The 26,526-nt window shown below is 41.7% G+C and overlaps 1 protein-coding gene across 1 annotated transcript; it reads left to right on the top strand.

Annotated features, from left to right (window-relative positions):
• Window positions 1-1,261: 1,261 nt before the first annotated feature.
• sgms1a (sphingomyelin synthase 1a) lies at window positions 1,262-25,325 on the top strand. Its single transcript, XM_035605634.2, has 6 exons — window positions 1,262-1,529; window positions 18,116-19,002; window positions 19,102-19,219; window positions 20,338-20,491; window positions 21,446-21,612; window positions 23,050-25,325. The coding sequence occupies exons 2-6, from the start codon at window positions 18,389-18,391 to the stop codon at window positions 23,224-23,226; spliced, it is 1,230 nt and encodes a 409-aa protein (XP_035461527.1). The 5' UTR covers window positions 1,262-1,529; window positions 18,116-18,388; the 3' UTR covers window positions 23,227-25,325.
• The last annotated feature ends 1,201 nt before the right edge of the window (window positions 25,326-26,526 follow it).

The raw sequence follows: 26,526 nt of genomic DNA, 5'->3' as shown, positions 1-26,526 counted from the left end.
TTTAAAGTTCAAAGCTAGTTAATGTACATATCTAACAATTACATTATATGGCCGAACTTGAGTCAAATTAAAGGGTAATGCAAGAAATTGGATGATGATTTTATACGTAAAAAAAACAACAAGGCCAATGCTTGGTTTTTATCTATTTTTAAATGAGTCTTCAGGACCTGGAACAAGAATGCCTGTTTTATCATGTTAGTTTGAGAATAGTCTGTATTACGCTGGTCTTAATGGTGTTACATGCTTTACAAAGATAACAAGCTATTTCAGATTACGGCCTAAGTGATGTATAAAATGGATCAATTGTAGATCCTTGAAGGAGGCACATATCAGTTAAGGCTGGTAAGTTCTGTGAACTTACCTCCAGAGACAGAGAAAGCTCTGTCAGACCAAACAGAAGAAAATGTACTCAGTGGGTATTCATGATAGGCCAACCTAATTATCCTATCTCATCAAAGAGTATAAGCTGATCAGTGTTACCAAAGGCAGCATGAATGAATAGCGGAATGAGTGCCAGTCTGGTATAAGATGTCAGGTTCAGTTCAGTTTTAATAGAGTTATACTTGTAAAGGTCAACTCATAAATGTTTTCTCGTGCTGCACAAGGGACTTTCATTTAGGACTATGACTATAAATGTCATTATGTCCTCTCCAATAACTGCCCTACGCAAGTCAACGTAGTCATTTATCAGCATTGGAATTGCATCAAGATGAGACGGTGAATTCTTGAGAGGCAGTGGTCTCAATAATTGATTTCAAGCAAATTGTAAAATTGAGTTAAAAACGAATACAATGAAGTAAGTGAAGTTTGTGCTTTACATGTATTGAGACTTTTGCCTGAGTTCATAATGGTGACCCGATCATCAATTTGATTATGTTTATTATATATGCTTTATTTCCCTTCTATTTTGATGTTGCCAAACACACTATTATGAATATTGTAATACTGCTTATAAACACTTTGCTTCCTTATCCATTAGGTTACCCATCATATGTTTTATGTCTAAATATATATATATATATATATAAAAATGTATAGATAGAAGAAAGATATGGTTTGTTCAAAGCTTCACCGACAGGTGGCTTCAGGTGAGTTAGTTTGAGTTTGCTTGTGCTCCTCCAACGCTGCATTTTCTGCGTGGATGTCACTGTTGCTGCATTCAAGTGCCCCTCGCGTGCTCCGATTTCCGGCAATCAATGGCTCGTCGCGCATTATTGTGCTTGACAATTCAATAAATACACCGTGGTTTTGCTTTGGTTTGCAAGCTGAGCGTGTCGCTGCGCGCCGTCGCCCGCCCACCCCGCCGTTAAGTCACACACGTCCACCGTCTGTATCAAATCTCTTAACGGACATTTTGGACTTGAAGGCGGCACGAGTGACGGTACGACGCGAGCTCGCCCGCCTCTCCGGTCAAACCGCCTCCCCACGAAGGCACCGGGCGGAACCACCGCGCGCGCGATACGTGCCACACTGTCGCGACAACTACCACAACTAGAGGAGGGGGTCCTTCCACATTTCGACGCCGCAAGGTAACTACATTTCACACACCGTCGCCACCGCCTTTGCCAAAAGCCACGCCGAGCCCGTCCGCCGAGCCCACTCAGCCCCGCGCGAGGTCGGTTAATGGCCCCGAGTCGCGCCGAGGTAACTGATAGTTCGTGTGTTGTACAAACTCTCAGGTGACCGGCCGCGCTTCAACGACGCGTTGAGCCGCGATCCTGTGCCACCCCGCTGCCGGTGTGGTCCGCTAACTCGGAGCCGCTCGCTGGCCTTGTGTTGAGACGTGGTGTCGGTGGACGACTAAACGCTTCCCGTTATCGTTGATCCCGACGCGGCGCGTTGTGGTGGTGGTGGGGGGGTTCACATCGGTCGGCGGCGTGATAACGTCGACCCCGCAGCTGCTTGACATCGAGCTCACCATGACACGGGCACGGTTTCGCAGCATCACAGTGCACAGCCGTGTAGCTAACCGTTACCTCAGACCGCGGCGCGGCCACAGCGGTCCGGTGTGTGGGGTGGCTTGTGGCTAGCGCGCTAGCTAGCTTAACGCCAGAGACGCCAGCTTGCCTTATCTATTTTTAGGTTTTCCGACTGTAAGCTGTTAAGCCTTACAGCACACAGGGCACACTGTCGGGGCATTGACGTGAATTGTAGCGTGGGTTATTTGTTGGGGGGGGGCACGTTAAGCCACCTTTGGTCAGCCCTGATTTAAAGGTGACGCTATCTCACAGGTGTGCCGACTAACGTTACGACCCCCCCCCCCCCCCGTCTCTCTGTAAATATGAACCCAGAGTTGTAACTGGGGGGCCAAGCATTTGTCTTGGTCACACTAGAGATCCGTTTTCTTTTGGGGGGTGAACCCTATGTAACCCTGTTTTTTTGGAGGGGGGGGGGGGGGTCGTAGATTTGAAAAGTCGTGTCGTTTAAGAAAAAAAACAACAACACACACCTGCTCTGTTAGCAAGAAATGCTAACCCAACACGTACCGAGGCCACAGTGGAAGATGGATGGGAGAGCCGGACAGGCGACCGGAAAACAAACAGGGGGCTGTTTGTGCGAAGGGAATGGTGAGAAGGCAGCCCTTCACGGACACCAGCCGTGTGAATGCACTCTGTGTAAAGGCTGCAAACCTGTAGTAACTCTGTGTGGGGTGTATTGTTGTCACTGCATCCAGTCCCACCGTTGCCTAGAAAACACCATTGCCAAAGCAAAGCATGTCGGACTGTCAACGAGCATACGGTTTGCATTTGCCGAGCGCGCGCACACAGCAGAGGTTTTTGTCTTTTAGTGGGAACAATGAGTTTTCTGTAGACACCGCTCCGCTATGATTCAGCCTCGGAAAACTGTCTCAGCTGACAACCAACATATTGACTAATCCGAGGTCATCAACTTCCTCGAGCCTGGAAAAAGCCATCTCTTGCCACCGTTGTGTTTAATTAGTAGGGGAAACTTTTTCAATGGAGTTTTCTTCTTTCCAAATGAAAAAAAAAGTTTTTTTTTCAAACTCTGGGACGGACACATTCTCCCACAGGCTGCAGTTAACTTAATGACATTAGAGAGAAAAGGAATTTCTTTTTTTTAGCATTAGCTTTGTTGGATATGACTGATCAATAAGTCAGAGCTACACCTATAAAAGTCCATATCTAACTGATATTAACATCCCTCGTAGTGATATTTGACCTTCGCTGTAACCCATGCTAGTGTCAGTGTCCCAAGATGGAAACAGAGAGCACCAGGAAAATATGAATGCTTTACAAGGCACATATGAACAGGACAGGATGAGGGAGACGGATGAGACTCCTACCGAAACTGGGAGATGAGAGAGAAAGAGAGAGAGAGAGAGAGAGAGAGAGAGAGAGAGAGAGAGAGAGAGAGAGAGAGAGAGAGAGAGAGAGAGAGAGAGAGAGAGGGCTGGAAGCAGACGAAGAGGCACAACAGGGGAAGGGTGAGTGCACACACTAAAAATCTTAAGGCTAACGTAGCTTGTCTAAACACATACTGAGTGTTGTTGCACACTTGCGGTTGCGGTGTCTATAAAGGTTAGCAAAAGTCTGGGTTTTTTGATGAAGTGTTCACGCACACAAAGCCCCTAAATACCTGGATGATCACTTCTGTGCTGGCTGAGCAGAACAGACTTGAGCAATAGACTCTATTACTTAACAATTGATTCCTCAACATGAACTATGACTAGAGCAAGGGAGTAGGTAAACCTGTACAATCTAAACCAATCCAATTACTCAAAAATGTTCATGACGTCTATTTTCACACAGTTTAAAATGTTAATATTTATATATGTGTGTTAATAATGTGGTGATATACTGAAAGGTGTCCAGTGTTTTCTTACCATTGAAATTTTTTTTTAAATAAAAAAAAACTAGTGTTTCTGAAACACTGACCTCTCAATGTATTGTCATATCACCTCCACTATCATCATCATCATCATCATAAAATTTACACCTATATATCATGGTGTCAACAAAACTGGGCCTTTTAGGCATAATAAAAGTATTCTTCATGGCAGAAGAGTTGTATTGGGTTTTATTAGATTTTTTACACGTGTATATAATAAAGTGGAAAGTATATGTTGGACCGTTTGACCTTTGCCTCCATCAGACAGATGTTATCCTAAATTTAAATATTCCCTCCTTAAATATGATATAATCTAACTTCCTGTACCTATCTCAAGGTTGCATTTTTGAGTTTAGCCAACTAAACTTTGTTTTTCATTACTTGACAATCTTTGTTGGCCTGACAAAGCTGAAGAAGCTTTGCATTAGTTCATTAAATGTGTACAAAGTGCAGATCCCTGGCAATAACCTGAAATGGATTTTGTTGTATTAACCATCAGTTTATTTTTTAAAGGGGTTACTGGTCAAAACTTCCCCAAATACCCTAATGCTATCTGAAATGATTACACATTTTACAAGTGTGTGCATCTGCTCTTCTCTTGTGTATTTGAGCCTCAATTCTCAAACCACGGCTTGGGTATAATGCTATTACCTGATGGCCAGATTGTTGTTCCAGTATATGGCAGTACAATGTTAGTGCTAGCCAACCGCCATTGATCATTTGATTTCCGGAGAATCAATATGTAATTGATTTAATCTTGTTTCTGCCATAATTATAAACACATTAAGTTTTACTGGCACTCAATGCCCCAATTTCCTGTAGCCTGCAACTGCTTTTTGGAAATCGAGGCTAGTAGCACTTTGATCTAGTCTATTTTGTATATTTCTTAAAATAAATTGTCAGAATATCAAATACAATTTTTGTGTCAGAAGAGAAGTGTTAAAACAGTTTAGTGTCATCTCACTTATTTTTATTTATTTTATTTTTGGGGGTGAATGTAGAAGCCACACAGACTGAAAGGGAGTTTGTCACTATTTGACTGGTCCAAAAAATGTGTATGCAGGGTTTTAATTTAGAGTAGAAGGTGCAAGTACATGACAAATGTAGTGGCAAATGCATGTGGACAAGGGTGTGAGGTGGGAGTATTGGTAAGGAATTTTAAGTAGTGCAAGCTGACCCTGTGAACACTAGCTTCTTCTCTGTTTTGTGCTTTTGTCTAGCCTGCTTACACCTGAGCTGTGTAACCCCCTGTACTGACTTGTCTTCCTCCTGCATTCCACATACGTTAATCAAGTTTCTCAGGGAGTTTGGTTACCTGACCTGAACGTCAATTTAAGGTTCAGGCCTGTGTGACAAATTTTAAGGCAGTAAACCAGACCTGCCCTAATTTTTTTTGCACATTTTGGCCTATTTTAAATGCAAGCTGCATCATGATTATATATTCCCCTAACCCTAGGGGAAACACTGTATTGAGGGGAAGATGGTGTAACTTTGTAACTTTGGCCAAAGGCAGGGCAGTTTGAAGCAGTACTTGAAGGAAAACCACACATTAATATAAATGAATTTATGTTGGTACAAATGTGGCTGGGAAATGCATACTAACCAACAAAGCAGTGCTAAACTGTCTCGTGATAGATGGTTGCTTTACCAGCCTTTACTTGCTGGCTCCACAGAAACTTGTAACTCCACCACCTTAGTCAATGTAAATGGAATAGTTTGCGTCTTTAGTCAAGAAAAAGCCTCGCTGCATTATTATTAAGTTGAAGTATCTTGTTTCTTCTTTTTCCTCCTGTAATCATTTTGAAACGGTTCTCATTAGGGAGGAACCTTGATTAATTCAATATATGCATTAAAGATGGGGTCTGTACAACCTGCTTTTTTTTTAAATGGCATTTTTAATATTCATTCATATGCCTTGGCCTTTGTTACAGGGTTTCAAATAATCACTCAAGAGAGCGTTTGGTAAGAAACAGGCTTCTCTAATTTGATCAATGTAGTCAGCCTTAAAAATACACTGTTGCACGTTTTTGCCTATACACGCAGTCATTGCAGGTCTGTAAGCTGTTTCTCTCGTCAGTTGACATACCCCTTTTGTAGTTAAGATAGTTAATATATGAAAATGAGCTTAACGCTGTACACTTATTACTCCCTGTTGACAACGAGTCCCCTGTGTGCTATTCCAGGTATGATTTTGTATGTCTGCAGCACATAAGACTAAAATCCAGGCAAGTTGTGTGTTGGTGCTATGGGGATGTGAGAGCCTGACAAACTCATCAGTGACTCATAAAGCCACAGGTGAGTTTCTCATTAGCAGCCAGCAGCTACCAGTAGAGTGGTTGTTGTTCAGCTCGGCTCCTCTGAGACTTCTGAAAGAGCCACCCATGTTTTTGTCACGGCCTGTCTCATCTCTACCCCTGGTCACACAGTTCTGTCTGTTTATGAACAGATTGATAGATCATATAATTGCTCTGTGAAATCAGGGCTGCTAAGGTCTATATGATGCATCACATTCATACTGACAATGACGTATGAGATAAATGTAGTGTTTTTTATGATGCTAGTAGAGGAAAATGTTGCATTAGCCATTCACATTTCATCGACTTCAGCTTCACTCATTTAGGGATGAATGATAGGGTGATTTTGTCAATTAAAAACAGAAACTTTGTAAAGGAATGTAAAGGGCTAATTTAAATTAAAATATTATACCATGGGAAGGTTGTGTCAAAATGCTACAAATTGCAGTCTAGTTTAACCAATATTACTATACAGTCAATCCCTTATCCAAGAAGGGATGAATTGTGGACTTAGCTGTAGATTTGATTTGATTTTTATTTATCTCTAACCATCAACAATAACAAATCAGATAAAAATACAAAGATAAAACACAAACAGATAAATCACTCAGATTCCATCAAAGAACAAAGCAAGGATGCGTTCGAGAGTTTGAGAAGAAGCAGGCAGAAGCATAGTGCTTATATAGTCCTGCCCCAACTTTACAATATCATATTATTACAGAAACAAACAAATATATGTAAATGTACAGGGGCCTATTCCAGGAAGCAGGTTTAAAAAAACGTAGAACTTAAACCTGAACTCTGACTTGATCTACTCTCAGATGGGAAACTCAAGAGTTTTCGGTTCCAGAAAAGTAGTTCTGAGTTAGTTAGATCAACTCTGATTATTTTCACACGGAGTTACGTGTGTGCCAGCTGAATATAAAAATCCATCATCTATGGAGCTCTGATTCTATGTGTCACCATGGCAACTGAGGAAAAAACAAGGTCCTCCTACGTCACGCTGTTATAGTTGGAGATACCACTTAGTGCTTTAGGAGAAAATAAGCACATTCTGAGAAAGTCAACACGTTAGACTGAATAAAATGATCAATTGATTTTAAACATTCTGATATTTTCTCCATACGGTATTTGTCTAAGATGATGGTATAATGATAAGTGATGATGTCCGGTGTGCAGGTGGCCGGGGTTCGATTCTTGTTGCTCACGTCTGAAAAAACGTGCAATGTTATTTAATTATTTTTAATTTAGGTTTCAATCCCAAAAATTATGTGGCTGCAGCAGACAATGTATTATATAAATATTGTGCAGATGGGTAAAGTATATGGTTTTAATCAGATTCCACATGTTAAACAAAGAAAAACATCTGTTACTATTTCAACTTGTTGTACAGAAAACTCCCGTTTGAAAAAAATCTAAGGGTAAAGACTTTGAAAGCATCTATACGAGGTCTGAACATCCTCTCCCAATGTTAGGCTACTAAATTTTATTCTGCTTCCATATCGATCTGGTTGATATCACTAATTTTTTGACCGTTAGATCAGGTTTAGGGAAAGGGAGGAGTTACTCAGCATTTTTTTCAAGAAAACCTGCCAGCGAGCAGGTTATGTTCACAGCGTCAGTTACCATGGTAACTGACCTACAGTTTAAGTTCACACGCTTTCTGGAATGGAAAACCCACAGTTTCTCTCTTTTCAGAGCTAAAATACTCAAGAGTTTTAGCAAAATCTGCTTTCTGGAATAGGCCCCTGTCCGATTCACCTAGTATGGAAACACAAACAAAGTTAATTGGGTCAGGCCAGCTAAACACAGTAAAGACATTTTATCTCTCATCAAAGAGGCGCTTCAGCTTTGACAGACTGGAGTCCCAGTTATTTAACATTGATTGGGTCGATATCAAGGCCATTGGCTTCACTTGGTTCAGGCCCCGTCCACACCACAAGATATTTCAAAAACAACACTGTAGTCCGTTGTTGGAGATGCCGCCGTCGCATAATGATGTAATATAGTGAAAATCGAGCCAGACTCTCTGAGTCTGTTGGCACCGCTGTTCACTTTTCCTAATTCCTATGAGTCCTCCTTTACACCCCTTTACACATTTCCTTGACCTTATGACGTTTTCCACTGAGGTCAAGGAATAGTAGAAACGAAAAGACGATAGGAAGTTCAGTCCGAATCCACCCTTACTCTTCAAAGCAAACACAGTGGCAAAAAATCTTTGCAATTATTGTTTCAGAATGGGAAAGTTTGATTTTAGTTTTTAAAATACACACATTTGAGAAGCTGAAATTATAGATTTTTTTTCCATAAATAATACTTGAACCGATTAATCGATTATTAAAATATTTGGCAACTACTAATCGATTAATTGATTAACTGTTGCTTTTCTAGTTGTATGCAAGTTTACCAACATGCTAGATAGATTGATCGATTGCTATCAGTCATTGTTTCCCTGAGGTAATGAATAAGCTGTAGCCCAAAGAAGCTGTAAAGAATACTCCCTGGAAAGCATCGAAAGATTATTTCCTGACAAAAGAAAACAAAGCCTTAAAGCACATCAGAAGTGTGGGTGTAGTATAGAAATGTACAACTGATGCTTGTGCTGATTTCGAATTTACTTTTGTAACCTCACCTGCATTGGATTTAATATTGATTTGGTCTTGCTGAATGCTCCAAGGCTGTGTTGATTCATGTAATCTACAGTTGCATTGGCTTTGATTGTTCAGGAAGAGCTTGCTTAACAACCGACATTTGTATGTAGTAGGGGCAAGCATATAATGTTTTACCTATGTGATATTTGGTCATAAACAAGGTAAACGCCACAAAATGACAACACTTAAAATTGGAACACAATAGTGGAAGTTAATATTAGAAATGAAGAAATGCACATACAAGAGTTTTCATTCGAGTTTTTCAGTAATCAACAAGTTTAAAAAATATTTTATTTATAAAGCAGTGCAAAATACAATCAATATAGTCATCTTCATCCATTGGGTTGATGGCAGAAATCTCAGCCTTGTCACACAAAACAGAAACTATGTGCATGGATGATAAGTGTTGAAATGTTTGTAAGGGGAGCTCACACTTTAATCTGTCAAATGCTGCACATTCCAAGCATCTTGTCATCCTGTGTGTTCACTCAAGCCAAACACTGCTGAATGATTTAGCCTGTCCCTCCCATATAGATCAACAAAAATCCGTTATCTATTGCAGCTGCTTAGCATCTTAAAAATGTACATTGTATAACCAAAGTTACATTTGGTTTATGAGTGATTTTCCAAGATTATATCATACAAGTATCATACATGATAACGCTTGCCTTGGTATATTACCTCATTCTAACTATAGGGCTGAACTGGAATGTGATGAATGGCATGAACATACACATTGAATTTTTAACCATGATATATTTTACTTTGACCAGGCTGGGCACTTGTGTGAATATTGACCTTTGTATTATCCAGCTATGGGTTGTTTGTATACTAGGTGTAAATGGATACATGTTAGAGCGAGTTGTCCCCCCATTGTTGGCTCTCACAAGAAAAAAAATCTGTATAGGGTGTAAAAAGAAAAGGACAACGCCCTTGGGACACACGTTGGGGATGTGACAAACAAAGCCATTGGTGGGGAATACCAATCTTTGTCTGGCTGTTTCTGTGATTGACATTCTTTGTAGGTTGTGCACTGTTGTAGTGTTTGACAGTTTTACCCTACATGTACCACACACTGCTGGTATCAGGGAAATCACATACAGGACTGCTGTGCTTACGGCAGCAGGTCAAAAGCAAAATGCCTCCATAGTCAATTGGATGGCAACGAATCATGTTACGTCTGTTGAGCGTTGCGAAAAATGTCAACAGACTAGACTGACAGAGAGGAGATGTCTTTGATGATGATTTCCACAATGTCTGTGAACGAGTGTTTTTTTTAAAACATCAGGTGCTTTTAGTCAAATGCTTGTTCGTCAGCCTTGGTTGTTTACAAAAGTAGCTTCTCTCCGCGTCATGGTATAAACCCGCCTTTTATCAAATAATCGGTTGTGATTGGACCGGCAAGTTTTCACCGGAGGGAAATCCCTTCCCAACGAATGGGATCCAGACCGTATTCTGGCAGAGCAATTTTAAATGAATGAATGAATTCTTCTGGGTCCCAGGCTACAACAATTCTAGGTCCTCCTGGAATATCCCAAGGCTTTCCCAGGCCCAATGAGATACAGTATATAAATTTAACCAAAAAATGTGAACTGAGAACAACTTGCTAGTTATAATATTGCGGGTGTCTGAGGCTCTTGAGATGAGATGGTTAAGGCCTACATTGGAGAATAGATTTGCTGCGTTAGTTGTCGTTACTGGTGTTACATGGTGTTCAGGCACATACTGATTACAGAACTTGTCCCACTGGCCCTGTAGTCTGTTTAATTTTTTACCTATTCATTTAAGTTTCAGTTGCAATGCCCGCGTTAATCAAATTTTAATCAATCTAATTTGTAAAATACTTTTTAGCAATACTTTGTCTAACGCTGCAGTTCTAAAATTGTAATAATAATGTAATTAATGAAGTGGAAATTTTTTTCCAAACCGTGGCATCCAAATTCGAGATTAGCTGTGTTGGGAGTGTAGCTATTTCATCCAGACGTGACTAAAGGCGAGTCCAATGAAATCCGATGAGGCCCAGGCTTCCGCACCTCTGGCTGAAAGAGCATTTGTGACAAAACGTCCAATGTATACTCTTGGACATGACCAAGCTGCTCCTTGCTTCCCCTGCAATATAGTTGAACAGGGATTCAGCCAGTTCCTCCACATGCAGTCCAAGTCCCATAATCGCTTGGACTTGATGGCGCCACATGTACATCTATTTATATATTTTAAAGATGAGATGATTCAAAAATATTCAAATCTTGACCCGTCAAACTGTATATCTTTCCTCACTTCCTATAAATCACTTATTTGTACCTCTGCCAATTCGACAAAGACCATTCTTTTCACCAGGAGATGTTGTAAATGATCTTTAGAAAACAGAATGAAATGTGCAGCAAGAGAGATAGAGTGGGAGAAGGTACAGTCAACAGGCGCTGGTTCCTGATCATGCATGCATGCAGGTAGGGAGGATGATGAAGGAAGGGGTTGAAACTAAAAGACAGTGGCGACAGGTCAAAAAAACAATGTTCCTCCCCCCTGAGGTCAATTCTATTGGAGAGGAGGGAATCCGAACACATGAATATGAGTAATAAGTTGTAAAGCACAGGTGCCATTTTATAATGAAGTTCGAATATACTCAAGACATTTATAAAACAAGAAACATATGTTTCCAGAGAAAAAAAAGAAACTATAGAGCTGAATTTATAGAACTATACACTGCTTAGCAATCTCATCAAAGTAAAGGACAGAGCCTATTTACAATTGTTTAGTAGCTCCATGTCTAGATGTAACTTGTAGCAGTGACCTTGGACAGTATGGTTTCAATCACTGGTCTGTCGTCCCATTGGAAGTTGTTCTACCCAAACTGAACCGACTTTCCACTTCTCTGAAAGCCCGTTCAGAGCCGCTGTGAATGAGTCATTTGTTCCTAATTTGCACTGCCTAAAGATGGGCTACGGATGGTGTGTTTATGTTTGTGTCGGCTTGACATATTGTCGCTCCTGGGTGGGATCTTTCTCTGGTGAAGTCACATGTACTGCCTTCTGCTCTATCCCCCATCCCCCTTCCCCATCCTCTCCCCTCGGCCCCACCAACCTTTCAAGAGGAAAGATTTACTACATGAGAGAGAGGAGCAGTAATGTTTTATAGGACTGTGATACAGTCCCATATTCAGTCTTAAGTCTGTCAGTTTTTCCAGTGTGCACAGCTGAATTAGTTGTGTTGCTCCCAGTGCTGTTATTATTTTAGTTTGCTAGAATAATACTGTTTTAGATTAGTTTATGAATCTGTGGTGGCCTTTTTGCTTGATTTAGGTGTTTACTACAAAGACTAAAGTCAGGCATACACTGTGCGATTCAAGGCTGTTTTTGCCCCGATTTCTGAGTTGTATGACTCTTTTTAGAATCGGATGGTTTTCTGCTTCGTCGTTTGCCTTGCAGTGTATAGGGGGGAGCGAGCAGCGTTTGATTGCTCGCGACCGGCATTCGGAGGTTCCAATGAATTTCTGACATGTCAGAAATGTGGGTCGGCCGACTTCAGCCACTCGGATGGTTGAAGCAGAGCCACGAGTCGATTCCTCAAACTACGTGCCTTTTTCCTGACTGCGCCTATGTGAAGTGGCAACATGGTTAATTTGGCTTTGATTATAAGAAATAAAGAGTATATTAACTATAATAAATAGTCAGTGTGTTGAAGCGTATCACTAGTATGGAGGGTCCCTTCGCTGCTGAACGGTTATGTTTGTAATATAATGAATTATGTGAATTGGACATATACTGTGTGCGTGAGTCCTTATTGTCGTCCCCTCTTTTTTGCCTCTTTTTTTGAGGATTTTGGAACATATTACGCACGTTTCTGTCTTGTCAGCGTTCTTCTTCTATGGTAAACACAAACTTCTCTGCCTCAGAGGAGCTTTCCGCAGGAGCTGACAGGGATTTCACATGCAAAGTGTGAGCAGTCAAGTCGTGGCTGACCGTTCAGTGTGAGCACATAAATTCTGAGCTTTGGCTTCACATCGCAGACCATTCACTCGGACAGTGTGAGTTGGAGTTCAACAACAGCATTTCTAAAATCGCACAGTGTATGCCCAGCTTAAGGGCCTGGTTACACTAAAAAAGAAGGGGGGGCCTTACCACATGTTGTTTGATCCACCTTCGAATTCAAAAATGTTTATACCTGCTGAGACTGACCTCACTCGAAGGTGGAGTGAAAACCTGACTGTAGGGCAACGAGAAGCGAAATTGCTCAGGATTTATTACATCTTCTAATCTGACCAGCACATCTAAAGATATATACACTGGCAGCCTATGTAGTGTGTATCCTACCATCATCTCCACCTCTGAGGTGCCTTCGAGGAAGCCACTTAAAGTGAAACTCCACCCAAAACGTTAATGCTCCACTTCCACCAATCTAAACAGAGAATCATGACTTGCTAGTGCTCAACAAACCCACACTATGTAATATATTAATTCACAATAACGATTTTACAAAATTTGTTTAAATGATATATGTAAACTCGTCGGCTAAAGTCGATGATCCCTAAAACCATAGACAAAGTGCATGTGTTGTCCCTGCATCAAGTGAGCTGCGCATTGATCGGTGAAGACATCCGGTTGCATTATTTATCACTAATGTGCTGGCGAATTAGTAGTGTAAAGATTCAAAGTTTAGTTGGTAATGTCCTTTCAAAAACCTTTCAAAGATCCTAGCTCTATTATTGTGTGTGCGCGCGTGTGTTTGTTTATCTTCAGCTAGATGAACAGTGCCAGTGTTTTAAGACGGAACTGCCTTACAATTAGCAACCATATGACAATAAGTAAGTAAATAGAGCTCCCTTCTCATGAAATGCACACCTCCACGGTGAGAATAAAAGCTCTCTGTTCTTCAACGGCAGAAAACAAAAGGCTTTCAATCCTTTGTTTAGGGAGGAACTTCAGTGTTTTCTTCTTTCTTTATCTTGTATCAGAATTCACAACATCATAGGGCTGACGCATTTACACACTTTAATTCGCTTCTGTAGTTTTCTACCCTCAAACAACATTGTCCCGAAGTTACATCTAATCAGACGTCCATCTGTTTCTGGCAGAAACGTTTTACATCAAAACTTGCTTCTTGGTCATCGGGTGTTGGTCAACCTCAGCAGACAAAGAGAATTGTGAATTTTCTACAACCCCAGGATCTGTGTGTTCCTGCAAGCTCAAATTACAGCCATTGAAAAGTTAGTCAATTCACTCCAGGTGCTTGTATTTCCATGCTTGAATGATGAGAGAACAACCGCACCACACCACCACCACACTGGTTCATTTCACAGCCAAATAAATGCATATTCTCATGAAATCCCTGTAGTCAGATACCTTGGTTAATAAAGGCTAGTTCATTAGTTTCAGGATTAGTTTGTTTTCCCCATTGCCCGTACAGTTGAGTGAGATTATTTCTTCACAGAGCAGGCTGTAAACTGATTCACAGACTAAAGGTCCTCAGCACATAGCTGACTCAGTGACAGCTGATCTTTGATCAGTCTCAACTGCACCCTCTTAACAGATCGATGTAAGTGCTCTTTGTCGCCGTTTCTCTTTATCTCCACTAAATCCTCTTCTCCTTTGCACTCTTCACACCGTGATCGAGTGCACAGCTGGGTTTCGTCTCGTGCTGTGTCGTTTGCATGCGAACTGTGTGCTAATTTTTACACTTGCACTTCAGTGTTTGCCTGTCAGAACCGTGAGGTTATCAGGCCAAGATTGTTCTCCGGGCCTCAGCAGGAATCCGTCTGATTCCAGGTGCTGTAGATGACTCGCGTTGTGTAGCACATTTCACTTGGTGCTGTTTTGCTGGCCTAAATGTGTACAGGGCTCTGAGCGGAGGAGAGGTGAGGTGAGGCACTGATGTACAGTTTGTTGTCCTGCCAACCAGCCAGCCTGCCAGTGTATTTAGCAGCTATTGGCCTGAGCTGCGCTGGCCTGGCTGTGCTGGGGCCTGCCTGCTGGCTGACTGCCCTCTTTACAGGGGTGGGGCTGTCTCGGTGCTCTGCACTGACCTTCACTCTGATTTATGTGTTCCTCCATGAAGCCTGTTTCCCCGCCATCCTCCTCCTTTCCTCTTGTGCTCACAGTACATTTGAACTGGCTTGCAGCTGTACCTCACACACTCCCCCAAACATAAGCAGGGCCACCCTGTGTCCACCACCGACATCGCGCTGGATAAACAAATGCATAATATGCAGCAGATGTGTGAGAGCTCCTTGTTATTGCAAAGCTTTGGCTGTTGCCAGACGTCTGGATGACAAACACACACTAGTGCAAAGTAAAATTACAGGATAGTATGGGGCAGCAATAATTAGTTGATTATCAATTAATTGATCAACACATAGTTCAGATATTTGACGATTGAATATATGATAATGACGTTTTAAAGCAAAAAAGTTAAAAGATATATGTTTCTCTTTAAGCTTGTTGAATGTGATGTCTCATCATTTGATTGATTTGTCTTCTGTGACACTAAAGAATATCCTTTGGTCGTAAAAAAACAAAACATTCAAAGATGTTTCTTTGAACTTCTGAAATGGATTTTTCACAATTTCAAATATATTTATTGTGAAAATAATAGCCAAACTAATCCATAAAGAGCATTATTTTTAGTTGTAGCCCTGGATTGTATTTTTACCTGCTTCACCTGCAGTGTGAGGGGCAGTTTGTCACCACAGATTTGCATTTGATCTGTGGTGATAGCTGCGGGGGCAGGGGCTGGGGGGATGTCTGTGTGCCGAGCACTTCTCTCTCTCACACACACACACAACAGAGCCCGAGTGACGGGTGCAAACCTGGGTCTGCCTGTCTGCTGACAACTGCAGGCCCCTCGAATGAATGTGCACAGCTACAGCTGAAACTGTGATGAGGTGAAAATGTTATGGATGTTTACACGATGGCAGGTCGCCACAGTCTAGGTAATTGATGGGCAATGCTGAGTAAACTAAATTACACTGTCAGTTATCTCAGCAGTTTTGTCTATCAAATTGTGGAACCAATTAAAATCTGCTTGGCCTGGTCTGTTTTGTGTATCAAATGAGTGAATAATTGTGGCCTCGTTGTAAATGCTTTCTTTTCTCTGCCCATCCATCACTTTCTCTTCCCCTCAGTTCTCTTTGGATCTGTTTTAGCACTGTTGTCTGTGGCCCCGTCCGCATCACAAGATATTTTGAAAACGACCCCCCCCATTTTCCTCAGCAGGGGGGCCTTAAACTCCTCCGTAATGATGGATTCATTGGAAACATCTAGCTGTAGAAACACTGTAGTACCTAAGAAGAAGTCGAACAACAACAACAACAGTACAAAGATGTTGAGTGAGAAGGGAAAAGTAGACTCCTTTGTTTGGTCCGATTCTGAGTGCGAACTGCTGTTTCGACCTTTGGTCGCCTCGCTGAGTGGCGAGTTCTGTGCTCCGTGGCTGTGCGTGTGTGCCGTGCAGCGGTGGCCGGAGCTCACACGTTGCCGGTTCTACTTGCTCTGTGGTCTCAGTGAGGGATCCTCACTCTGAGCAGTTGCCGCGTGACAACTGTTGGGTTTCTCCCCGGCCCTATGGAGTGACCGCGCAATAGTATATATATTGCCCTAGCGACCCAAGAAGAGTCAGCATCTGAATCAGCACTGTCACAAGCCTGTAGTCCGCCATTGTTGTTGTTGGAGATGCCGCAGGCTAGGGGCGTGGGTCAAGGGGTGGGGTGGGGCGATGATATCTTCTCCACACTGGGACCTGGATTCAAAAGAGTGCGTTTTCAGGCAGCGAAAACTCAGGCTGCGTCTGGACGGGAGGCCTATACGTGCAAGACTTCTGCGTTTTTACAACAAATTCGCATTCATGTAGAACGGGCCTGATAGCAGTGGTTTTGTACCAGAGATCCCTTCATGTTGACAGTTCAGAACAGGGCTCCAGACGAAAGTCCACCACCGTTACAGAAGTCCCAAGTTTAACAAGTTTAACCTTGAATGACGGAAAATTAAGCTGTTTGCTAGGGAGCAGATTAACTGCGGTGCCGAGATAAACCTACAACCACTACTGATTGCGTACAAGCTATGTAACTAAGTATTTAAGGCTAAGATCATAACAAAAAAGTTTGCTAGAAAGTAATGCTAGCAAAGCTAGCAAGCTGGTGTCTCAAACCAATGAAATGTATGTAAAGTGCCTTGAGAAAATGAATGTTGTGATTTGGCGCTGTACACAAAATTTATTTGAATGATTAATTAAAACAACATGCTTTTAACTTTGTCTGCACTGCGGAATAATGTCTGCAGAAATGTGTCTGGACATTCTCCAGAGTTTGCTGTTCGCATATGATGAATGCAGCAGCAGATCTTCTGAGTCAGACACGTTCATAACAGCGTGAAAATGTCCAGAACTTTCTGTGGCATCTGGGTAGCACATGTAGGAAGCAGGACATGATGATGATTCCATTGCGGATATTCTCCAGAGATTTTACTTGGATGCTGGCACGAAAAGTTCCAAAATGCCTGGAGCAGAAAGCAGCAGCAGCACATCAGACTCAGGGTTTGTGGGCCTATTTGGGTTCGATGAAGCTGGTGCAGTGGCCCTCTTGGTGAACGCTCTGTTTTATTCAACTGTTGAAAATTATTTGCGAGAGTCTGCTGACTCATGCACCAGAACACTAAAGATCTTGCTCTGAGTGATGGTAACTATAGTAACAGCGTGAGAAAACACGCTCCGCTGTAGTCACTTGCAAAAGCAACAGTTTAAAATAAATAATTAAACAGAGTATGTGTAGTTCCATAGAAGATCTTGTCGATCTATTGTCATTCTATGACGACTGCTTGCAGATAGTCTCAAGCCCCGGTTCAAAACTACCTCTGCAAGCTCTATTTTTGAGTATTGTTGAGTCTTCTCAGTGGAGAAGAGTTATGTATAAAAGTGCTAACCCACTCAGGATGTTACACTGATGCATGAAAGGTTTCTTTGCAGTGAGGATTAAAGGGGGAAACTCTCTGATTGACTGAGTATGCATACTGTTGTTATTATTGTTGTAAATACTTTAGAAGGATGTGAATTATTCATATAAAGTTTTACGTCTGGAAATGAAGCCTAAGTGGTTTCGGCTGTGATTCTCAGTAGATTAGAGTTGGAAAACAGCTTTAGCCTCATGCTGCTCTCTTATGCAGTCAGAGTATATATACAGATTTCCTGATCTGCCCTGGGAATCCAGTCCAGGACTACACCCATTAGAGTTTGGTTGTCATCCCTAGCATTATGAATCATATTTTCTAGGGGTGGAGAATACGAAAGTGGTTAGTCATCACCGAATTGATTCTTTTTTTTCTCTCGTTTTGACAGGGGTGCAGTGTGTGTTGGGGACAGATGAGGTGAAGAAACTCCAAGAAGGCCACTGGTTCACCTGCTATCCATTGGCCGTAACCCCGGGTGACCCTGCTGCCTACTTCCTCTACATCATTACAAGGAGGAGGCTGGTGTCCCTCTGGGTGCAAGAAACACCATGTTCCAAAACTGGAGAGGACTTCCTGCTGCCTCATAAGACCGCCAAACCTCTTGTGCACCTTCCTCTCGTCTGAGGACCCTCCTTATCCTCCACATTGCCCACTGGCAAAGATGAAGAAGGTGGCGACATGGTCAGCAGAGGATGTTTCTGTCTGGCTGAGCAAAGAGGGGATGCCAGAGTACATGGATGCCCTCCGTCAGACGGACGGCCCTGCTCTGCTCAGGCTAAGTGAGGCCGATTTCCAGAATCCTCCCCTCTCGCTGGTGTCGTCTGATGGCGGGCAGCAGATGATGGAGCTACTGGAGACGCTGCGAATAGAGAACCACATGGTGGCTCACAAAAACGGTCACGCAAACGGGCACGTGGTTGGACTACCTAACGGGACATGCAAACCCCAGAGGAATGGAACGCTGGGGCGGAAGGACTTCAGGGTGGAGATGGACCACATCCCCAACCCTACAACGGAAGCTTCGCGCTGCTCGTTCCCTGCCGAGTGGAGGAAGACGGGCATCGCTTTTATCTACGCAGTGGTGTGTTTTGTTACCACCACTGTGGTCATTTCGGTGGTCCATGAGCGAGTACCTTCAAAGGAGCACACCCCACCACTGCCCGATAAGTTCTTTGACCTGTTTAACAGAGTGGAGTGGGCCTTCTCCATCTGTGAGATTAACGGCTTGTTGCTGGTGGGGCTCTGGCTGATACAATGGATTCTACTCAAGCACAGGTACAGTCAGTCGCGACAAAATGAGATACAATTGAATTCAAATCAGAATTTCAACTAAATGAAAATGTTAATATCTTGTCGTTGTCTATTTTTCCCCAGGTCAATTGTTGGCAGGCGGTTCTTTTTCATTGTGGGCACACTTTATATGTACAGGTGTATAACAATGTACATCACCACTCTGCCTGTTCCCGGGATGCACTTCAAATGCTCTCCAAAGGTATGATACATACACACTATTCTTTTTCTGACCACTACAAAAGAGCTTTTCTTTTTCTGGTTTGACTTCTATCGTAACAAATGTGCTGAATGGGCAGCTGCAGCCTCCTTTGTATGCAGTAAACGTCTGAGTGCTCTCTACTGATCACTGGTTGTAATATATTTCCCTGCTCCTCCTTATGACTAATAGGGGCTTTGAATAGTTGACTCACTGTAGTTCCTGTCCGATAGGGTTGTTTCAAACAGCCGTAGTTGACCAAAATGCAGGCAGCAATACCACAGTGAGTAAAATGACAGAAGTAGTATACAAACAATGGGGGAAAACAATGATTGGCAAAAAATTAAACGACTAAGACATCTAACTATTCCTAAGCTTTGGAGCTGCCACCACAAAGGCAGGATCTCCCGTACTCAGTAGGCTCGATCAGGGAACAGTTAATAACAATTGATCTACGTTGGTGGAGAGGGAGGAGAGGGTGCCGCCCCATGTATAGCGTTAAAAACAACCTTGAGTTTGATCCTGTTCAGGGATACTTGTATTGTAAACACAGTTGAGTATTTGCACTTTGTGCTACTTTTTACTACAACTAACTACAGAGGATATGTCCGTGGAATATAATACTATCCATTGTTGTCGACTTAATTACCCAACAGCATTACAATGCTTTTTAGTGCTGAATGTACGCTCTGAAAACGGCCTAATACAGTAAACTTGTGTTTACTTGTGATACGACTACTTGAGATTTTGCTGCCAGTACATTTTTACTTTAACTTAAAAAACTTTTAATGTAATTGTAATGTAATTTTTTATAGTTTTACTATTATTTCTTAAATGAGTCTTTAGGACACCCGTGCCCCTTGTTGCTTGTTCTCAAATTAGGTCACCGGGCAAAACTATAAATGCGCAATGAAAAGATTATCTCACATGCAATGGAAAATAAAGTTAGTGGTGGCATTACAGGTGATCCCAGACTAAATGGAAAACTGTTGCAGCTGTATTGTTTTTTTTTCCTCCTCACCCTACTTTTTATATTTCTGTAGCCAGGTACCTTTTAAAATCATCCGTATATATATGTATACTTATGTTTATGACTCGATGTATGGCTGTGCTTCTTTCAGCTTCTCGGGAACTGGGAGGCACAGATGAGGAGAGTGATGAAGATGATCGCTGGTGGGGGCCTATCAATCACAGGTTCCCACACCATGTGTGGAGACTATCTGTACAGTGGTCACACTGTCATGCTAACACTAACATACCTCTTCATCAAGGAGTGTAAGTTTTACTCTGTCTATACTGTCGTTTATGTTAGAATTTACAAGAAAGGTTTGTAACAATTTCATCTTCTGAAACTCTGGCTTTATACTTATTTGCTGCAGATCATTTAAAAAAAACAAACATCTACTGGAATAACCTACTGATCAGAAATGGTGAACCATGTGGTTTTTTAAGACCAAGAGTAAGGTTCTCACTCAGTTACAACTAAAGGTGGACCATCAGTGTTCACATGATTGCCAGACTTAATCATTTTGTTTGTAAAATTGATATTAAGGAGTACTTTGAGTATTGCGACACGTTCTCAAGTTCATTAGTAATGTTTTAGGTTCACACATGCACTGATGATGATTTTTCAATTCCATCTGTGACTCACATGTAACTCTTCTCTAAATTCTGTCAGGAAATGTAGACACAGGAAAAGAAGAGTAAATGTTGCACTAGTCCATTCTATATCTGCTAACATGTTAGTTTCTTCATGTTAAGATATTGCCCCGTTGCATAACCACATTTTCAGTTCCTCAGCAAACATTTTCGTTATCTGTCTCACTTTTTTTTCTAACCCGGTTGGTTCAAGACAAAGTACGAGGGTCAGAAGTTGAAGCATGTTAACTGCTCAGTGAAGTTGTGGGGATGGTTTCATTTGTCCTGCGAGCTTTGAGTAAACAATACTTTCTTCATCATCTCATGGTCCTGTAATGATTTTTTCCCTAGCATGTCAGTGAACACTATATGTGCTGCAGTGACATCTAGTGGTGAAAGGGGAAAGATAACTTATACTTCTGCAAAAGAGTTTCCGCTTTTGAGACCAGGTCAAGTGTTTTCCCTCCAGCTTGCTGACATTCACTGACTCTCATGACCCATTCAGCTGTTAAAAAGAAGTCGGCCTCTACTATAGAGTTGATGTGATCTGAGGCTTAACATCTTAACGTGGTTTTTATGTTTTATCCTCAGATTCTCCAAAGCGGTTCTGGTGTTACCACTGGTTTTGCTGGACCTTAAGCGCTGTGGGAGTTTTCTGCATCCTCCTGGCCCATGACCACTACACTGTGGATGTGGTGGTGGCATATTTTATCACTACACGTCTCTTCTGGTGGTACCACACGATGGCCAACCAGCAGGTGAGTGCAACACGCTGCACAAGTTACATTATTTGGATTTTGAATGACAGTAAAAGTGAAGCGAGTGAAGTTAATTGCGGCAAATGTTTGTTCTGTGTATTTTCCCTCTAGTCCGCAATTCCTTTCACCTTGTAAAGAAAAAATGTGACTGTATTATTAAGTACCTAACTGTTTGTACATCCATCTATGCATTTTATGTATTTTTTAACTGGAGCACAATGTTGTAAAGCTGGAGCATTTTCCTTTGGCACTAAAGAACCTAATCCATCTTGTGTGCAGTGTTGGGCAACATGATTAAATAAGATGATAAGATGAAGTTTTATCAACTGTCAGAGACTTATTATATACTTAGTTATCCTTTTAAAGGAATAGTCTAACTTTTGGAGAAATCTACTTGAAATCACTTTGTTGCCAGGGTTTAATGACTGGACATAATCTGACACATACAAACTTACAAACTATAACTGAAGTTCTTATAGTGTTTTTACACTTTTTTATGGTTGAAATTATCAAAATATGACGTGTTAATTGGTGAACTGTAGAGTTGCTGGCAGGCAGATTTTTGGACAGAGCAAGGATAGCTGTTTGTCCCTGTCCCCAGTCTGCATATTTATCATACTAAAACGAGAGTGGCATCAATGTCTTTATCTTGTTTTGTGGGTAAAACCTGGTTTACACACTTCTGTGAGCATTTATTCTTGTGTGTTTCTCTCCACAATTATTCTACCAAACATTAGTTGATGGTGGAGTTTCTAATCCACGGTGGTGACTGAAACTGAGCGGAACACGCTGGAGTTGTGGCTTATAAATGTTGAACAGATACTTTTACTGAAATTATTGCTAAGCAGAAAAGAAAGAAGACGACAAAAGAGGACAACTTGTGGTCTATGTGGCTGTGACATGCAGTCATGATTCTAGGGAAGTGCACATCAGACTACACGTGTGGATTTAAAGGTGACATATTATGGTCATATTCAGGTTCACACTTTTAATTTGGGCTACCACTAGAAAAGGTTTACATGCTCTAATGTTCAGAAAAGGCATCAGTGTTCTCATACTGCCCATTCCTGCAGCTCCACTTTTCACCCTCTGTCTAAAACGCCTGGATTTCTTATAGCACCCCTTACGATGAACCCCACAAGAGTTAGGCATTTTATGTTAATATTGACTTTTTAGGATATTTGCGTTGGTGTAAAGACTGTGATTTGATGCCAAATAAAGATATTTCTGTCTCGTTATATTACATAGCTCTAGCTTTTTTTGTCTTCAAGCCCAACACGGTGTCTGATTGGCTTTTTTTTTTATCATGTAAGAATAAAATATTCCAAGTGAAAGACTTCAGGAAGCCCCTGAATAAGGGGAGGCTCAAAAATAACCTTGGCCCCTGTATTTAATGTCCACATTAACAGCATGTTGGGTCTCTTTGTTTTGCTGCAGTCGCTGAAGGAGACGTCGCAGAGTAACCCGTTCTCGCGGGTGTGGTGGTACAGACTTTTCCAGTACTTTGAGGAGAACGTCAACGGTACGGTCCCCCCTAACTATCAGCTGCCGTTTTCGTGGCGAGGGCTGCAGTGGAGCCGCAGTGTAAAGTACAGCAGATTGGACATCCAGTGACGGCCGCACGTCACAGCAGGCGAGGACTGTGACTTCCAAAAGTGCTGTTTTTACCCACGGAAGATTGCACCGTTTAATGTAGCGCTGTCCTTTCTCTTCTAGTAACAGACACATCCATGTCCGAATGGGTAAATGGGTAGCACTGTGACCCACCTAGTATTTTTTTTCTTTTTTCTTTGTTGTCATCTTTACTCTTCTGGTAGTATTTGTCTAATTTATATTTTCTTTTGTATCTGTTCCTCTTTGTGGGCCGAAGTTTCTGCCTCTGCAGCAGATCTATGAAGCATTTCAACAAACTTGTAAAAAGGTGTTTTTTGGCCACACGGACATTTTTCTTCCTCTCAGCACAAAACCATAGTAAATGTCTTCACGTTCTTACAAGATTCTAAGTGCAGATAGTGATGGTTAAATTGCTTATTTGATAACCAAAATGCCATAATGCAATTTTTTTTCTTCCTTTTTTTTAAATAGCAAATTCATTTTTGTAAACTGTCCTTGCTAAAATGAGTCACAGGTGCAAAAAAAAGAATAATTTTTCTAACTATGTCAAACTTTATTTTTCAAAAACAAATGATGTCCAGTAAAAGATTTTTAGATTTTTACCTTTTTCAAGATGGATAAGTGAGAGCATAAGAATCTAATGTGGTAAAAACATTATTCCAGTGCCTTTTATTAGCTTGATTGTAAAACAGTTCAAGTACTATGTGTCTTGTATCTCTCTGCCGCGGGTGTGACCACGCCACGGAACGAGTTGGTACTAAGTTAACGGTCGAATTCCCATGAATGTAAAAACAACTACGCCAGCCTTACCAGAAGATTGGTCTTCCCAAAATGAAGTGCAGTGAGAGAAATGTTCCCGTTATTTATTGATGCTTCATGATGTCAGTTTTGTGCTTAGTTGGATAATGCTGTTCTAACAGGAAAAACAATGACTGTTAATTATTTTTTCAATGTCTTACATTTCATATTAACCAACACCAGCCATGTTTCGAAGCCCGGTCGTTGACGACGTCTCGTCTCCTACTTTTGTTTGTCCACCACATTTATCTGCTCACACATAAAATGCCTGATTGCAAGTTACAGAAGAAATGTCTTTGTGCATCATTGCTGCTCCGGACATAATGAGCCCTGATGTTGTTCCCCACATTGAATCCCATTTTAAATCTTCTTTACTGTTCTCTCTGGGAACCTTTACACTAAGGACACATGGGGGGAAATGTTCAACGCGACACCTGCGTTGAGTTTTAGGGACTCTCAGAGTTGTGAAAACAGAAGTTTCGGGCAAAGTTTCTGAGCATGTGTGTGAAGAATCTGTTTTATGTTCAGTTTGTCTTGGACGAAATCGACCCACCACCTGTGTACGAAGTGCAAGGCCAAGCAAACGCTCAACTTGGGACTATACATGCGGGGAACAAACGAAAGCATGATGCACAGAGCTGGTGATATATTTGGCCATTTGTGCAAACATTGATTTCCATGAATGTGAAAATGCGTCTATTGTAATCATCTACATGTTTACTTTTTTTTTTCTTTGTGTAACTATGAAGAAGTGTAAAGAACGAGTATTACACAAGTTCATCTATAGGGAAAACTTGTAACTAATTATGTTAAACTTTTAATTCAATATACAGTGATTAGCTTTTGTTGAAGGGAAAACGCCACCAAGCTTTAAATTATACAAGTTCCAAATCCATGATATTGATCATATATTTCATGTCTTTAAAAATTGTCAATGGGAGGAGATGAGAAAAATACTTTTTTTAATGTGAGACCAATTTTAAACCCTTTCTGTAGCATTGTCCAGTTATTTCAAACGGTTTCTCCATTTCTAAGAGCACGATATTTGAAGTTACGCCAAAAACTTGGTCTCGAATAATGTCCGAGTGCTTTGACGAGGATTGAGCTTTGGGTTTGTGTTTGTCGTCTAGTTTGCCAATAGAGTTGAAATATTTTATTGTCTGTTATTCTGTACGTTAACTCTGTAAACGTCTCACCCACTCGGTCCCCCCTTTTTGTGAGCATATTCCAGATGTTTGTAAGATATGATGGGGGACGCTCTCATCGGGACGCTTTTGAATAAACCATTTTACTATAATGAATTTGATTTGCTGTCGCTCTCTTCCTTCATCTGTTCATCACAAGGGCAGACAGTGTAGGCCCGTTGTGCCAAAGGATGACGTCACTGCAGACCCAGAAGCGGCCAGCAGATGGACACATTGAGTTGCATATAATGAGAACACGAGGGCTGAGCTCCCTCTTCCAAACAGTGTCTCTGCTGCCAGCATGTACTGCTGCACTCCACCTACTACAAGTATGTCTGACTGAGTCACTTCCTGTTTTAGTTCCAGCGCCTCTTCTTAACCCTTCAAACTTGTTTTGCTCACGTTTCAAACTTCTGTTTTCTCGTAACCTCTCCTCTCATCCGCCCACTTGACAATACACAGCCAGTAAATAAACTGCAGAGCAGTTTGAATGAATACACACGACCTGCACACACTTACATTTCGGATTTCAGGCTCCAAATGGCCGCCCTCACAATATTTCAAATTCTCTACAGTAATAACTGAAATTGGCTTTGATCGATTCTTAGAGAATTGCCACTTGAATCTGCAGCTCCCCTCCGAATGCAGCTCGTTGTTCAGCTCTTTTGTAGCTAAAAGGCTCCAAAAACCCTCTTCACGCTGCCTGCTCAGCAACGAACCATAAACGGTGTCAACAAGCAACCAGCAGGTGAACATTGGGAGGCACATAGCAGCTAAAGAGACGGACATTTCCCCCCAAAAGGCCCAAAAATGGTGTTAAAACAGAGTGTATATTGGATTAACCTTGGCCAGGTGGTCCGAAACACGACTGAATGATGTGCCATGACTGGTGGAAGTGGAAGTCGACGACAGTTTGACAAGAAGCCCGGCACATCGTCTGTCCATGTTTTGTTCACAGCTTTGTTTCCACTGCTCCTGAGTGGACAAAAAGGTTTAAAGTGGCTTAAAAGTGTGGTTTCAAAGCCCAACAAATTGCCTGCACTGAATACTAATTTCGAGAAAAAAAAAAAGACTTAGAAATATATTTACTCAGAAAATCAGCTTCATCAGGACTGTGTGGGAGTAGTTTGAGTACACTCGTGGAGTTTTTCTGCAGTTGCCTTCTCAAAGAGCAAGAGGTCCTCATAATTCCTTGGCTGAAAACAGACAGTGTATTTATTTTGAGCTGGCTCCTCGGCCCTGCTGGGGAATTTGCTGGCACCCCGGAGCCGACTGGTCAGCCAAGCCAAACTCCGACGTTACTATACTGTACATAGTC

The sequence above is a fragment of the Scophthalmus maximus genome, chromosome 10 (genome assembly GCF_022379125.1).
Source record: "Scophthalmus maximus strain ysfricsl-2021 chromosome 10, ASM2237912v1, whole genome shotgun sequence".
In the NCBI taxonomy this organism is placed as follows: Eukaryota; Metazoa; Chordata; class Actinopteri; order Pleuronectiformes; family Scophthalmidae; genus Scophthalmus; species Scophthalmus maximus.
Note: the sequence above shows the minus strand (reverse complement) of the source record. Positions and strands in the feature narration are given on the sequence as shown.